Source organism: Protobothrops mucrosquamatus, unplaced genomic scaffold (genome assembly GCF_001527695.2).
Source record: "Protobothrops mucrosquamatus isolate PMUCROS unplaced genomic scaffold, P.Mucros_1.0 scaffold_129, whole genome shotgun sequence".
NCBI lineage: Eukaryota > Metazoa > Chordata > Lepidosauria > Squamata > Viperidae > Protobothrops > Protobothrops mucrosquamatus.
In genome coordinates this window covers 350,150-362,810 of record NW_015386205.1, presented here as the reverse complement: position 1 = coordinate 362,810, position 12,661 = coordinate 350,150, and the positions used below count along the sequence as shown (strand labels likewise).

At 40.5% G+C, this 12,661-nt stretch overlaps 1 protein-coding gene across 1 annotated transcript in view; it reads right to left on the bottom strand.

Annotated features, from left to right (window-relative positions):
- Window positions 1-10,644: 10,644 nt before the first annotated feature.
- Window positions 10,645-12,661, bottom strand: part of COMMD2 (COMM domain containing 2) — a 9,362-nt gene continuing 7,345 nt past the window's right edge. The window contains exon 5 of the mRNA XM_015817754.1: window positions 10,645-11,323. Coding sequence (XP_015673240.1) covers window positions 11,126-11,323 — 198 coding nt within the window. The 3' untranslated portion in view covers window positions 10,645-11,125. The remainder of the gene's footprint in view (window positions 11,324-12,661) is intronic.

Genomic DNA, 12,661 nt, shown 5'->3' with positions numbered 1-12,661 from the left:
ATCAAAATTCAGATGCTTGGCAACTGATTCATATGTATGATGGCTGCAGTGTCCCAGGGCCATGTGATCACTTTTTGCGATCTTCTGACAAGCAAAGACAATGAGGAAGCCAGATTCACTTAACAACCCACGTTACTAACCTAACAACTGCAGTGATTCACTCAACAACTGTGGCAACAAAGGTGGTAAAATGGGGCAACATTCACTTAACTCTCTCGCTTAGCAATGAAAAATTGTGGGCTCAATTGTGGTCTTAAGTCGAGGACTCACTTTACTGTGCAAATAGATAAGTTTTAACTAAGCACTCATTAGCTGCACTTTGTAGATTTTAATGGTGTTTGGCTCCACAGCTTACATTATCTTTTTTCTACATTTCTGTCCTATTTACTACATTTCATCTAGTGGAATGATTCTACAAATGCATTAATATAAGGGAGAACAATATGGCACCCACAGCTTCCTCCCCCCCCCATATATAATATTCAAGGAATATGATTTAAAAATAACCCCAAATCTTGAAAAATGACAAATGTCCCAATTTTCTCATTGATCATAAGTTTTCCTGAGCCCTACAATAATAAATGAATTCAGTTTTTTAAGGTGCTACAAGTTTTTGCTACTGTTGTTTATATTCAGAAAATCAACCAGCATCCTCCCAAGTAGAACTAAAATGATTTTAGTATTTTTAATTGTATTTTTTCTTTTTGAGTTGTAAGCTACCCGGAGTCATTGATGGAGATAGGCGGCTACAGAAAATCAATCAATCAATCAATCAATCAATCAATCAATCCTGGTGGTCATTGGATACATCCATAGTTTTCCTGATGCCAGAATCAAAATGGATTGCCATTCTCATATTCTAGGATGCTTTTTTGAACTTTAGCCTGCAGTTTTGGGATTTTTTTTTCTCTTTGTAAATAGATCATTTACAATTTGGAGCCCAAATCTCACTTTGCTTTATGTTCTATTCTTATCACTCAGCCAGTTTTTTCTATGCTGGAATAGATCCATAGGTGAGCGTGTTGGATTTTTAAAATCAGAGCCATCTGTTTCCTTGAACTTAGGCTACTATGGTTTTATTTCTCCCAATTGTCTTCTTGGATACAGAAAGCTGTGGAGTGGGAACATTCACTATTGCAATCATTGCACACGAGTCCCTACAACTTTTTCCACATGTTCTGAGAGGTCCAAAAAGGTGGAATTCCCTGATCTACCCTAACTATAAGGTCTCTGGTAGGGTTTGGTAATTGTGTTTTTATTTATTTAAAATAAATAAAAGATGGGGACTTATGATCTTTTTATTGAGAAAATATGCATATTTTAAAAGACCAAATATGTTCCAGATTACCACACAATTTTCCCCTAAATGTTTTTATACCTCTAAATTTCTCTAGCACTATTCCAAAAAAAAAAATTTTAACAGTTGGCTGCCATTTTTAATTTAAAATCTTACTGAAAATGTGGCATACGCCCTAAAATGTGCTTCAAGTAAGTTAAAAGAAAAGACTCCTCCTCCACTCAATGTAATAGAAAACAGAAAATCCCAGATCTATTTTATATCCTTATTGTACCATTACAGGCCCATTCAACAACAACTTTAAATGAAATCTTCAATAGATTGCCAGCTCTGATATAGCAGGATATAGATACTTTGGCATTTATTAGTATACAAGTCAATTTGTGACTTCAGCTACAATTTTTACGGCCAGCATACAAGAGCTTAAACACAGAGTAATTCTACCTGGGAGAGATGGAGAGACAGGAAAATTCTGTGGCAAAACAAAAATCACATTTTCTGATTGCAAGAAATCTACACCAGGAATGTTTCTCAGTCTAAGCAACTTTAAGATGTATAGACTTCAATTCATAGAATTCTGCTGGCTAGGAAAATACTGTCTTAGGAAAATATTGAAAAACATCTAGAGACAACTGTCCCACTACATGCATTGCACCCGAAGACCATTTATATAGCCCTTATTTGCTAAATAAGGAGTAAGTTTGATTACACTATATTACCAAGAGAAGGAGAAAGGGGCCTTCACTGGATGTGCAGTTTATACTGGTAATCCTCAATTTATGACCACAACAGAGTCTGGAATTTCAGTCACCAAATGATGCAGTCATTAAGCAAGTCGTCCCAGGAACAGATCTGATTCTATAACCATTTTTACCACAATCGTTAACAAAATCACCTCGTTGTTAAGTGAATCTAGCTTCCACAATTTACTTTGCTTGTAAGAAGCCATTTGGGAAGGTTACAAATTGCAATCATGTGATCACAAAATGCTACAACTGTTGTAAATGAAAGCCAGGTGCTAACTGCCCAAATTGCAATAACATGATTGGAGAGGTGGTACAAAAGTCTAACTTTGAGGATGAGTTGTAAATCACTTTTGTTGAGGCTGTTGTAATTTTGAACTGTTTATTAAACAAACAGTTAAAAGTCAAGGACTAGCTGTAGACACCCAATCCATTGGGAGAGCTTTAATATGGATTCCTGCATTGAGAAGGGATTGGATATGTCTTATTTTTTTGAGTCCTGTCATCCCCATTTAGTTCTTTTTAATCTTTCTAGTCCCTTTTCACTACATACACTCTACTGATGCTCTCAGTATAATGGGTTCAGATGTATTCACAGTATCTGAATGCATAAAGCAACTTACAAGTCTTTACAAGCTGTGAAAAGAAAATATTGCCCAACAAAAAGTTGTTTTTCCTCCCTCCTTCTGCAGTGCAATGGCTTTGCTAAAGTTCCTTTTGATGTAAAGTCCCCAAAGGTTGACGTTGATCATTTCTCTGGTTTCTTCAGAGAAACATATTTTAGAATTCATCCTTATCCACAAATACCACTATTCTATTTTCCGAATAATTCTAGCTGTCACTTCACACGCATTCATTATTATTATTTATTATTTCTTCCATTTTTGGAGTCCTTGTGTGAGGACATGACTAAATTCTACCATGGAAAATAGTTCTAAATCAATTACTAACTGAATCCAAACATAGACAATAGTTCTTTGATTGAGGTTTGCTAACATTAAATTCCTGCGTACTGGGAAGGCAGTTCTTAATTAGCCCTCACCTTACTCTCATCAGATTTTAGCTCCCGAACCAATTTTCCCTGACACAACTCCCTCCAAGCATGTATCATGTAGCAACATCTTGTTCCAATCCTCTGACTTTTGAGGTAGCTAGGACAGGAAAAAGCAGGAAACAAATTGCATGACTTGGAGGCATGTCATTTCTGAAGGATCATATAAAAACTTGCAGTGGGCCGATTGTGTCATTGCTGACACCATCCAGGTCTCCTGCCTTGACTTAGGACAGCATAGATTTGCAAAGCTGTTCTTTTCTGATTTGCATAAAACTCCAAAGATACCTAGATTTGTTTACATACTGACCTATAAGAGAACTTGATTTTGACTTAGGAAAATCCACAGAAACCATTCCAATGTAATTTGAGAGATATGGTTTAGCTGCAGGGGTCCTCAACCTTGGCCACTTTAAGACTTGTGGACTTCAACTCCCAGAATTCCTCAGCCAGCTTTGCTGGCTGAGGAATTCTGGGAGTTGAAGTCCACAAGTCTTAAAGTGGCCAAGGTTGAGGACCCCTGGTAGAGTGAATGACCCCTGGTAGAGTGGCCACTGATTTTGATACTGACTTGGAGAAATTAAAAAAACAACAACACCACATGCCACTGTGGTTTATAAGCATGCACTATTTTATGGCTTGTTAATAAAACATGAAAAAGAAATCAAGTCTTAATATTAAATGTGTGCATGTAGCCATTTTATTTTTTATTTAGAAACTAAATATGATGCTCTGTAATATATATCCTTTTAACTTTGAAAAACCATGTTTTCACAAACATCACAACACACTAAAAATGGGTAGTGGCTTGAAGGTGATTGTTATAAACTGTATTTCTATTTATTGCTGGTATACAGATAGTAAGGAAGACAACGGAGAATTTCTGGCAGAGGTGCAATGCTCGCCAGACGTTTTGTATACTTAATTCTTGCCTTTATAAAGAATAAAATAAATCTGAGTGAAACTTGGAGTAGTCAGTAATGTAATATGGTTAACATCTCAGAATTTAAATGCAAAATCAGAGGAAATCCAGATTCAAATCCTCATTCAGACATACAACTCACTTGAAACCCCATAGTAAGTCATATCCTAGACTAGCTTACAGGCTACTTAGCTGGATACTAAGGAGTGGGAGGATGGTCTGGTGGACTGACAGATTGGAAAGTCAGTGTAAACAGTGGACTGAAATGCCCCTGTTCAAGTCCCTCCCAACCAGGGATCTGATGGAGATTTTGGTCAGTTACTTTATCATAACTGAATCCCTCCCATAGGTTAATGTTGGGAAGATAAAATGAGAGATAATCTTATGAATACCATCTTGTACTTCTTAGAGAAAAGGTAGGATATAATAATAAAAAGTAAAAAAAATGAATAATACTTGGTTCTGTATACTTATCTTTGAAAGAAAAGCAAAATAAACATAGGCTGTGTTCAACAATAGCTGGGTAATTGAATTAACCCATTTTTGTTCAATGTATTGAATGGTTAATTAATCCAACAACCTAAATTCACAGAATACATTAAGCCTAAACATATCCTAACAAAGTTTAAAACTTCTCAGGCTTGATAATTAGTGCAAATCTTTAGCTGATCTAGTTATGCAAATCCAAGAATGGAGTGAAGTTCCTCTGAGCATGTACAAAATCTTTCTTTACAGTGAGGCACATCATGCCGTCCAAAATGGCTTTTGCAAGACATTCCTTGAAATGTCTGTACAATTTATTAGATTTAATAAACACTATTCTGTCAGCTGTGCAAAGAAGGGTTACAAGTACAGGCCAACACAGTTCAAAATAAGCTGAATTTCCTTGTCAAAGCACTTTCATCAAAGAGAAAGTTCATCTTTGCTTATTTCAGGGACAGCCTCTGAACTGTTCTCAGGACATAGTTCACAGTGGTTTTGTCCAATCTTCCAAATCTGGTCTACAGTCCCAGGATTTTCTTGTGGTCTCCCATCCAAATACTAATCAGGGCAGATCCTACTTAGCTTTCCCAGATCAGGCAAGTTTTTCTGGAGACTGCCACTTACCCAACTTTCAGCAGGAAAGTTTTTGCAATTAAAGGAAATGGCCTCCTTTCAAATGAGAGGGCATGGCACCTCTGCTTTCCAAGTTTGCATGCCAACTAGGCCTACCTGGAGTCGCCTCCGGGCCTCTTTCCCTTCCCAGACTCAATAATTACTCTCGACTTTTTGTTATGCACCGACCGGCAGGTTAGCACCTGGCCCGCCCCTCCACCGTAGACTCTTACTTACTTGAGGAAGTATCTCTGACCCGTGTGCGTGAGCGCCATCTCCCAGCCGGGAGGAAGCGGCAGCTCGTCCGTCACGTCGTAAGACTGCTGGCGGAGGTGGGCATGCTGCTGAGCCGGAGTCGGGGTGGCTCCAGCCCCGGTGCCCAGCTGCAGGGAAGCTGGCGAAGAGTGAGAGCGGACGTGGTGGACCCCGACGGCAGCGCTAAGCCGGGGAGGGTGGCTGCCGGAGTCGGTGCTCGACTGGCGGGAATGGGATCCCGAGTCGGGCTCCTTAAAAAAAGATTCGGGCAGGATCTTTTTTCTCCACGAACTGGGCTTGGGGTTCATGACCGAGTTGAAGAGAGCCTCTAGATCAGTGTCCAGATCCTGGGTGACATGGATCACTTGCTGTCCCGGCGGGGGAGGGACGGCAGCAGGATTCATTTTGCCTACCTTGCGCCAGAAAAGTTTGCCGCGGGACCTCGCGAAGGAAGAGGGGTTAGGAATGAATCAGAGTCGGCAGGCCAGGATTTCTCCTTCTAAAGTTGTCTTGCAGAACTTCCAGCCTCCCTTGCTCGGAGCGGCCGAGACAAGATTCCTGTAGTTGCAATCGGTCCGCGGCGAATTAAGTTTCCAACGCAAAGCTCTCTCGACCTTTCTCCCCCCCCCCTCGTTTGCGAAAAGGCCTCGAGCAGAAAATCCAAGGCAGTTTATCCCCTCCCTCCCCAGAAGTGTATCTTTTATCTCGCAGAATCTCCCAAGAACAGTTGAAGCAAATCCAAGTCAAGCCCCGAAGGAAAGTTATGCAACTCCCCCTCCCCCTCCGAACTTCGGAGATCTGCTACAACTCCCCCTAAGAAAACAGCTCCTTTAAAGGACTAAGGAGAGAGATCTTCTTCCCGCGGCTGTCACGAAAGGCCGGGAGGAATTCCAAAGAGGGCCTGGGACTCGAAGCAAGCGGGATCCCGCGGGGGGGGGGGGGACCCAGTCCCACTTAGAACGCTGAGAAGCGAGCGTTCGGATTGAAAACGTGCCCCTGAAATCTCAGCCGCGCTCTGTTCCGGGCCTGGCGTCCTCTTCGTCCGCCCCCCCCCCTCGCGCGTGCAGAGGGCGGCCCGGTTCAGTCACTTTCTGTCATTTGTCTGTCTTAAAAGATGGGCGAAGAAGTGACTTTGGCGGGACCGAGTGGTAGTTGGTCCCGTTTCTGTTTCACATACCCATCCCGGAGACCTTGAAGGGCTGAGTGCTTCCACGGTGGCGGACGCGGCGGCGGCGGCGGCGGCGCCGTGATCGACTATACTAAACAAACTTACCCAAAACTCTCGGAGTTAGGGCGGCGCAGAAAGTTTGGCAGCTGCATTATTCATGAGCTCAGCGTCTAGGACCAGTCCGATTACACGGTACACCCACTTGCCAGTTCTCCCTCCCACCGCTCGTTTTGGAGAGCCGGACCCTGCTGGATTTTTTTTCAGCTGGGAAACAGGAGCCTCCTGGGGGTGGGCTGAGGGAGTTTACGGGAATCTCGGACGGAAATCGAGTAGGGTTATGACTAACAAACCAGGCAAAACGCGTGCCAGGGCTTCCTCCAGCTGCTCCTTTTGGAGCTTTAGCTAAGAAGTAATCCAGAACCAGGATGCAACGGATTTAGGACTGAGACAGCCGACTGTCTAGATGAAGATATTCCACTTAGATTGGCTCTTGTGGATGCCAAATCCGCTTTTATACTTCAATAGTTTTCAGTTGGGAAAAAAAAAAACTGAGTATATTGCACTGCCAAGCTGCAAGGCAACAAACGTTCCCAGGCCCTAGTCCCACTATGTCCACTACTCACCCCAAATTTCCACTTTATCTGCATCTTGCTCCCAATCTGAGTGAAGCAGTATAGCAGATACTGGATTAGTATGATCCTTGTATCTGAGCAGGCACAAAATATAGCCAACGTAGCAGATTCATGCCACATATAACCATACTGTGGTTTATCATAATGTGTGAATCCAGACGGAGAAATACCCATAGTGGATAGATTTAGTTTAGGAGTGAACATTTTCAAATATTAAAGTATGACTTCAGCTGACCATGCTTACATGGTCAATGGGAACTTGAACAAAATAACTACAGAGCTACAGATTCTCCAACATATTCAGCGTTCCTCCGCTTTCCAGGTCTTACAGGTGTCACGTCTGAATAAAAATCTCACCAACACCTTACAAGATACATTAAACTGAGCCATCAAACCTTTGGTTCCCTTCTAGGAGCTGCATTTCAGTCCTTACAAAAGAGCATCTCTGCCATCATATGTACTTTAATATTCACTTGAGATTTTATGGTTCATAAAAATTCTATTTAAACCCCACCCCCCCACCCCGCTAAATGAGAGCCAATGTGAACACAGCAGTTAAAATACTATTTATTCAGCACTCACAGTAGTTAAGCCTAAATTAGAATCAGATTTAAATATCTGCTTAGCCATGATACTTACCAGATAAGTAAGGTTAAACCAGGGGTGTCAAACTGCCGGCCCGCGGGCTGGATGCGTCATGCCGAAATTGCACCCACCCCACTGCCAGCAATGGGAAAAAAAGTCACGATACATCAGACACGTTGTGAGGTTGACACCCCTGCGTTAAACAATAAAAAACCCTAATGAAACTGGCCAAATTTAGCATGCTGAGCAAATAGAATTGATTTGTCTTTAACTGTGATAGGTTGGATGTCTAATAGGATGGTCGGTACAATTACAGAAGAGGAAAGTCTTCTGCCAGATAAAAACAAATATGCAATTATTTTAATTTTATAACTTATCTAGTTTAGGAATGCTCAATTGGTATTTTTAGGCTTGTAACCCTAACAGACATCCTTAAGAATAACCCTGAGCATGGGGTTGGGGGTAATTTTAAGTAAATGCATCTATGATTATATTGCTGCCCTGTTTTAACCAAGTTAATTTTTTTAACAAGGTTTCACTGAAGAGTCATGACAGTTAAGCTGAAGATTATAGCCTGGAATGGCAGTGAGCGGTTTGGGTAAGAGACTGGGCATATTGCATAATGAGGAATAAGTCTTGTATGTTCTTAGAAAAGAAACAGAAATGTTTTCTCCCAACTTAAACCCTAAAATCAGCCATCATACCCAATAATCTCCAAATCAGACCATTGAATCATTTAATTCATGCCTGTCCAGTCTATGGAGATTCTCAGTCATCTAGATCATGGTTGTCCCAAAGATGCTTTTTCACGAGGCAATTGGACTTCATTCCTTTGAAGACGTTTCACTTCTTATCCAAGAAGCTTCTTCAACTCTGACTGGATGGTGGGGAATGGAAAGTTTTATACTCCTTGCACACAGCTGGTAATTGGCATTCTTTTAGAGCAGGGGTGTCAAACTGTAGACCTGCGGGCTGGATGCATCACGCACAGGCCATGCCCATCCCGGCTCCCCAAAGGCAAAAACCGTCATGATATGTCACGATACATCATAGGACACGATCGAGTTTGACACCCGTGTTTTAGAGGATTGTTGGGGTCATCTGGATGTTTATCTATGTTATCAAGGTGATCTGAGAAGTGCAAATCGGTGTGGAGCCTTCTTTGAACTGTTGAAAGGACTGTGTGGTAGACTGGAGATAGATGATTTCATGTCCCTGCCCCCCCCCCCCCCCAGTTGAGAGCAGGCTGTTCAATTTTGACAAAGATGGCCTCTTTGACCCCTTTCAAACCAGCAGTCCTCTCTGTCCAAAATGTGGACTTTGCTGTCTTTGAAAGAGTGGCTTTTGTCTTTTAAATGCAGATGGACTGCTGAATTTTATCTTGATGGGTTTGTTCTCCTATATTGTGCCATGTATTTATGAAGTGGTTGTTTTGTTTCTCCAATGTACAGATCTACACATGGCTCACTGCATTGTACTGCATATACCATGTTGCTCAGTTTGTGTCTGGGTGTTTTATCCTTGGGGTGGACAAGCATCTGCCTTAGTATATTCTTGGGTTTGAAGTGTGCACATACTGTATGTTGTGTTGGCTGAAAATCCTCCTAAACTTTTCCAGTATTCCTGCAACGTATGGAATGACATTGCTTCGTTTATTGTTTTCTTTATCTGTTATGGAGGAACTCCTACTGCGTCTTTTTTTGGATTTGATGAAGACCCACTTGGGATAGCCACAAGTTCTGAGTGCTTCTTTGATGTGTTTTAGTTCTTTTTCTTTCCCATCTTTGCTGGTAGGCAGGCCTTCAGCTTGGTGGTGTAGGGTTCTGATAACCCCCATTTTGTGCTCCAGTGGGTGGTGAGAATCAAAATGTAAATATTGATCTGTGTGTGTTTTCTGTAAACTTCAGTGTTAAGGCTTTTGTCTTCCTTAATGTGTACTGCACAGTGCAGGAAGGCTAGATTATTTTCCTTAATATTTTCCCATGTGAATTTGATGTATCTATCCACCGAGTTGATATGTTTGGTGAACTCTTCCAATTCCTGTGTTTTGATCCTGACCCAAATATCGTTCACATACCTATACCAGTCAGTGGGTGGAATTCCTGTAAAGGAGTTTAAGGCTTTGGTTTCTACCTCTTCCATGTAGAGATTGTCACAATGGAGGACACAGGTGAACCCATGGCACAGCCATTTCTGTCTGTAGAAACCTTCATTGTATTTAAAATAGGTAGTGGTCAGGCAATAAGTCCAGCATGGCATATATGTCGTCTAGGCAGAGGTTGGTTCTGTCACTTAAGGTGTTGTCTTGTAACAGTTTCTTCACTATCATGACAGCTTCAATTTTTGGAATGCAGACATCATCTATCTCCAGTCTACAACCCAGTTCTTTCAATAGTTCCAAGAAGGCTCCATACCCATTTGCACTACTCAGGTGACCCTGACAACCCAGATAAACCTCCAGGTGGCCCCAACAATGCTCTAAAAGAATGCAAATGACCAGCTGTCTGCAAGGAGTATAAATCCTTCCATTCCCCGCCATCCAGTCAGAGCTGAAGAAGCTTTTTGGATGAGAAGCAAAATGTCTTCAAAGAAAAACAAGAAAGTCCAGTTGCCTTATGAAAAAGCATCTTTGGGAAAGCCTGTCCAGTATTTGCCAAGTTCTCAGCCCAAGGCCCTTTGATTAACCTTTTATATCTGGAGAAGACCTAGACTTTGGGCATCTGGGACTTCTCTATACCAAATAGTTAAAATAAACACAAACCAGTCACTAAAATAATGTATACACATTAGTGACAACAATCATTTTTAAATGATTATTTGCTCTGATTTATACCTTTTCTTCTGTATGTCCAGCTACCTAGTTTATGCAAATGTGAATATACAAACAAAAATAACTTGTGTAAACAAACATTCTTTGTTTTAATGAAGTAATTTTTAGAATGCATAATTGTAATATTGCTTTTTACACAATAAAATCAGTTGGCAGTTAGAGCATGACAAAACGTTTTATTTCGTTAACCAGTAATTTGCTCAATAATAATACAGTAACTGTAAGAAACAAATCTGAAGACCAAAAACATACAAAATGTTAATATATGTGTTTTATTCTTAAAGACTGGAAAAAGAAAAAAAATGGTCAAAAACCATTGTATGTTATGCATAGAACAGAAAAAGCTCACATATTCAACTATTTATGCATGATTAAAATTTATGACATTTATTCTAACTTGCATCTGGCAGCATTATCAACATAGCACCCAATCAACTTCAACCAGTAAATATTGTTTTATGTTCTTGGAATACTGCTCTGACTGGTCCAGATGCACTTTTCGAAGTACTGCTTCCTGTAATTATGCAGATTTACTATAATGAAAACACTATTTGATGTTGCGCACTATTCGTCTGCAATGATTTGTTTTCATTTCTCCCAATGCTTGCTCCATTTGTTGAATTAGATGGAGTAATGTGGCAGGATCAGTTTGTAGTATTTTTGTCGTTTGATTTTCATTCTCATTAAGGTGTAGCTTCAAAGTTACAGCTGGCTTAATTTGTTGCCTCAGACTTCTGCTGGCAAGCTATTTAAATTGTAGGATGGAAAAAGTGATAAATGTAAGGCTGAGTTACGAGCAGCCATATTCACAGCAATCATAAAGCAAATGTTTACAAAAATATAAGCTGTTACAGTATGTACCTGTTTCTTTATTATTACTGAATATTCCAGTTTTACTGATATTCATTTACTGCAGTTTGAAAATTTCAACCGGAACTAAATATCCATGGTACATGTTTCACATATCATCATCTTGGGCATTTATTTACATACAATATTGTATACTCAAAAAGGCAGATGTAAAATACGTTTTTTGTACATCTGTAGACTATTTTTTTTATGGCCTTACCACAGTAGTCCTGACTTATGACAATTGGAAACCATTATAAACAGAATTTCCATTGCTAAGCAAGGCAGTTCAGTGAGTCACACCTGATTTTAGGATCTCTTTTGCCAGATTTGTTAAGGTGATCCGGCTTCCCACATTGATTTTGCTTGTCAGAAGCCAGCTGGGAAGATCACAAATGGCAACCACACGATCCTGCAACTGTCATAAGCACATACCGATTGCCAAGCCCCCAAATTTTGATTACATAACCGTGGCAATGCTGCAATGGTTGTCAGTACGAAGACCAGCTGTAAGTCACTTTTTTCAGTGCTGTTGTAACTTTGAACAGTTGCTAAACAAATGGTTGTAAGTCCAGGAATATAGTCCTTGAGTTACAACCATTTGTTTAGTGACTGTTTGAGGTTACAACAGTACTGAAAAAACTAATAACAGTTTTCATACTTTCGACCATTGCAGCAACGTGACCATAATTTGGATGCTTGGTAACTTACATATATTTCAGGGGTCATGTGATCACCTTTTGTGACCTCCTGACAAGCAAAGTCAACAGAGAAGCCAGATTCATTTAACAACCATGTTACTAACTTAACAAGTGCCATGATTCACTTAACAACTGTGACAAGAAAGGTCGTAAAATGGAGCAAAACTCACTTAACTGTCTTGCTTAGCAAAAGAAATTTTGGGCTCACTTGTGATTGTAAGTCGAGGACTACCTATACACAACCTATTCTCTGCAGTTATTTGGTTGCTTTAAAACAGGAGTGTCAAACTCGCAACATCACGTAACGTGTCGCGACGTATCGTGACTTCTTTTCCATTGCCGGCAATGGGGTAGGCGCGGTTTCGGCATGACGCAGCCGGCCCACAGGCCGGCAGTTTGACACCCCTGCTTTAAAACTTCATGGATAACTAAAGCAACCAGAATATATTTTCGATTCATTTTTCTGGAATCTAACACATTTTTTACATTTAACAAAAAGGCAACTGAATTATTTTATAATATTTAAATAATCA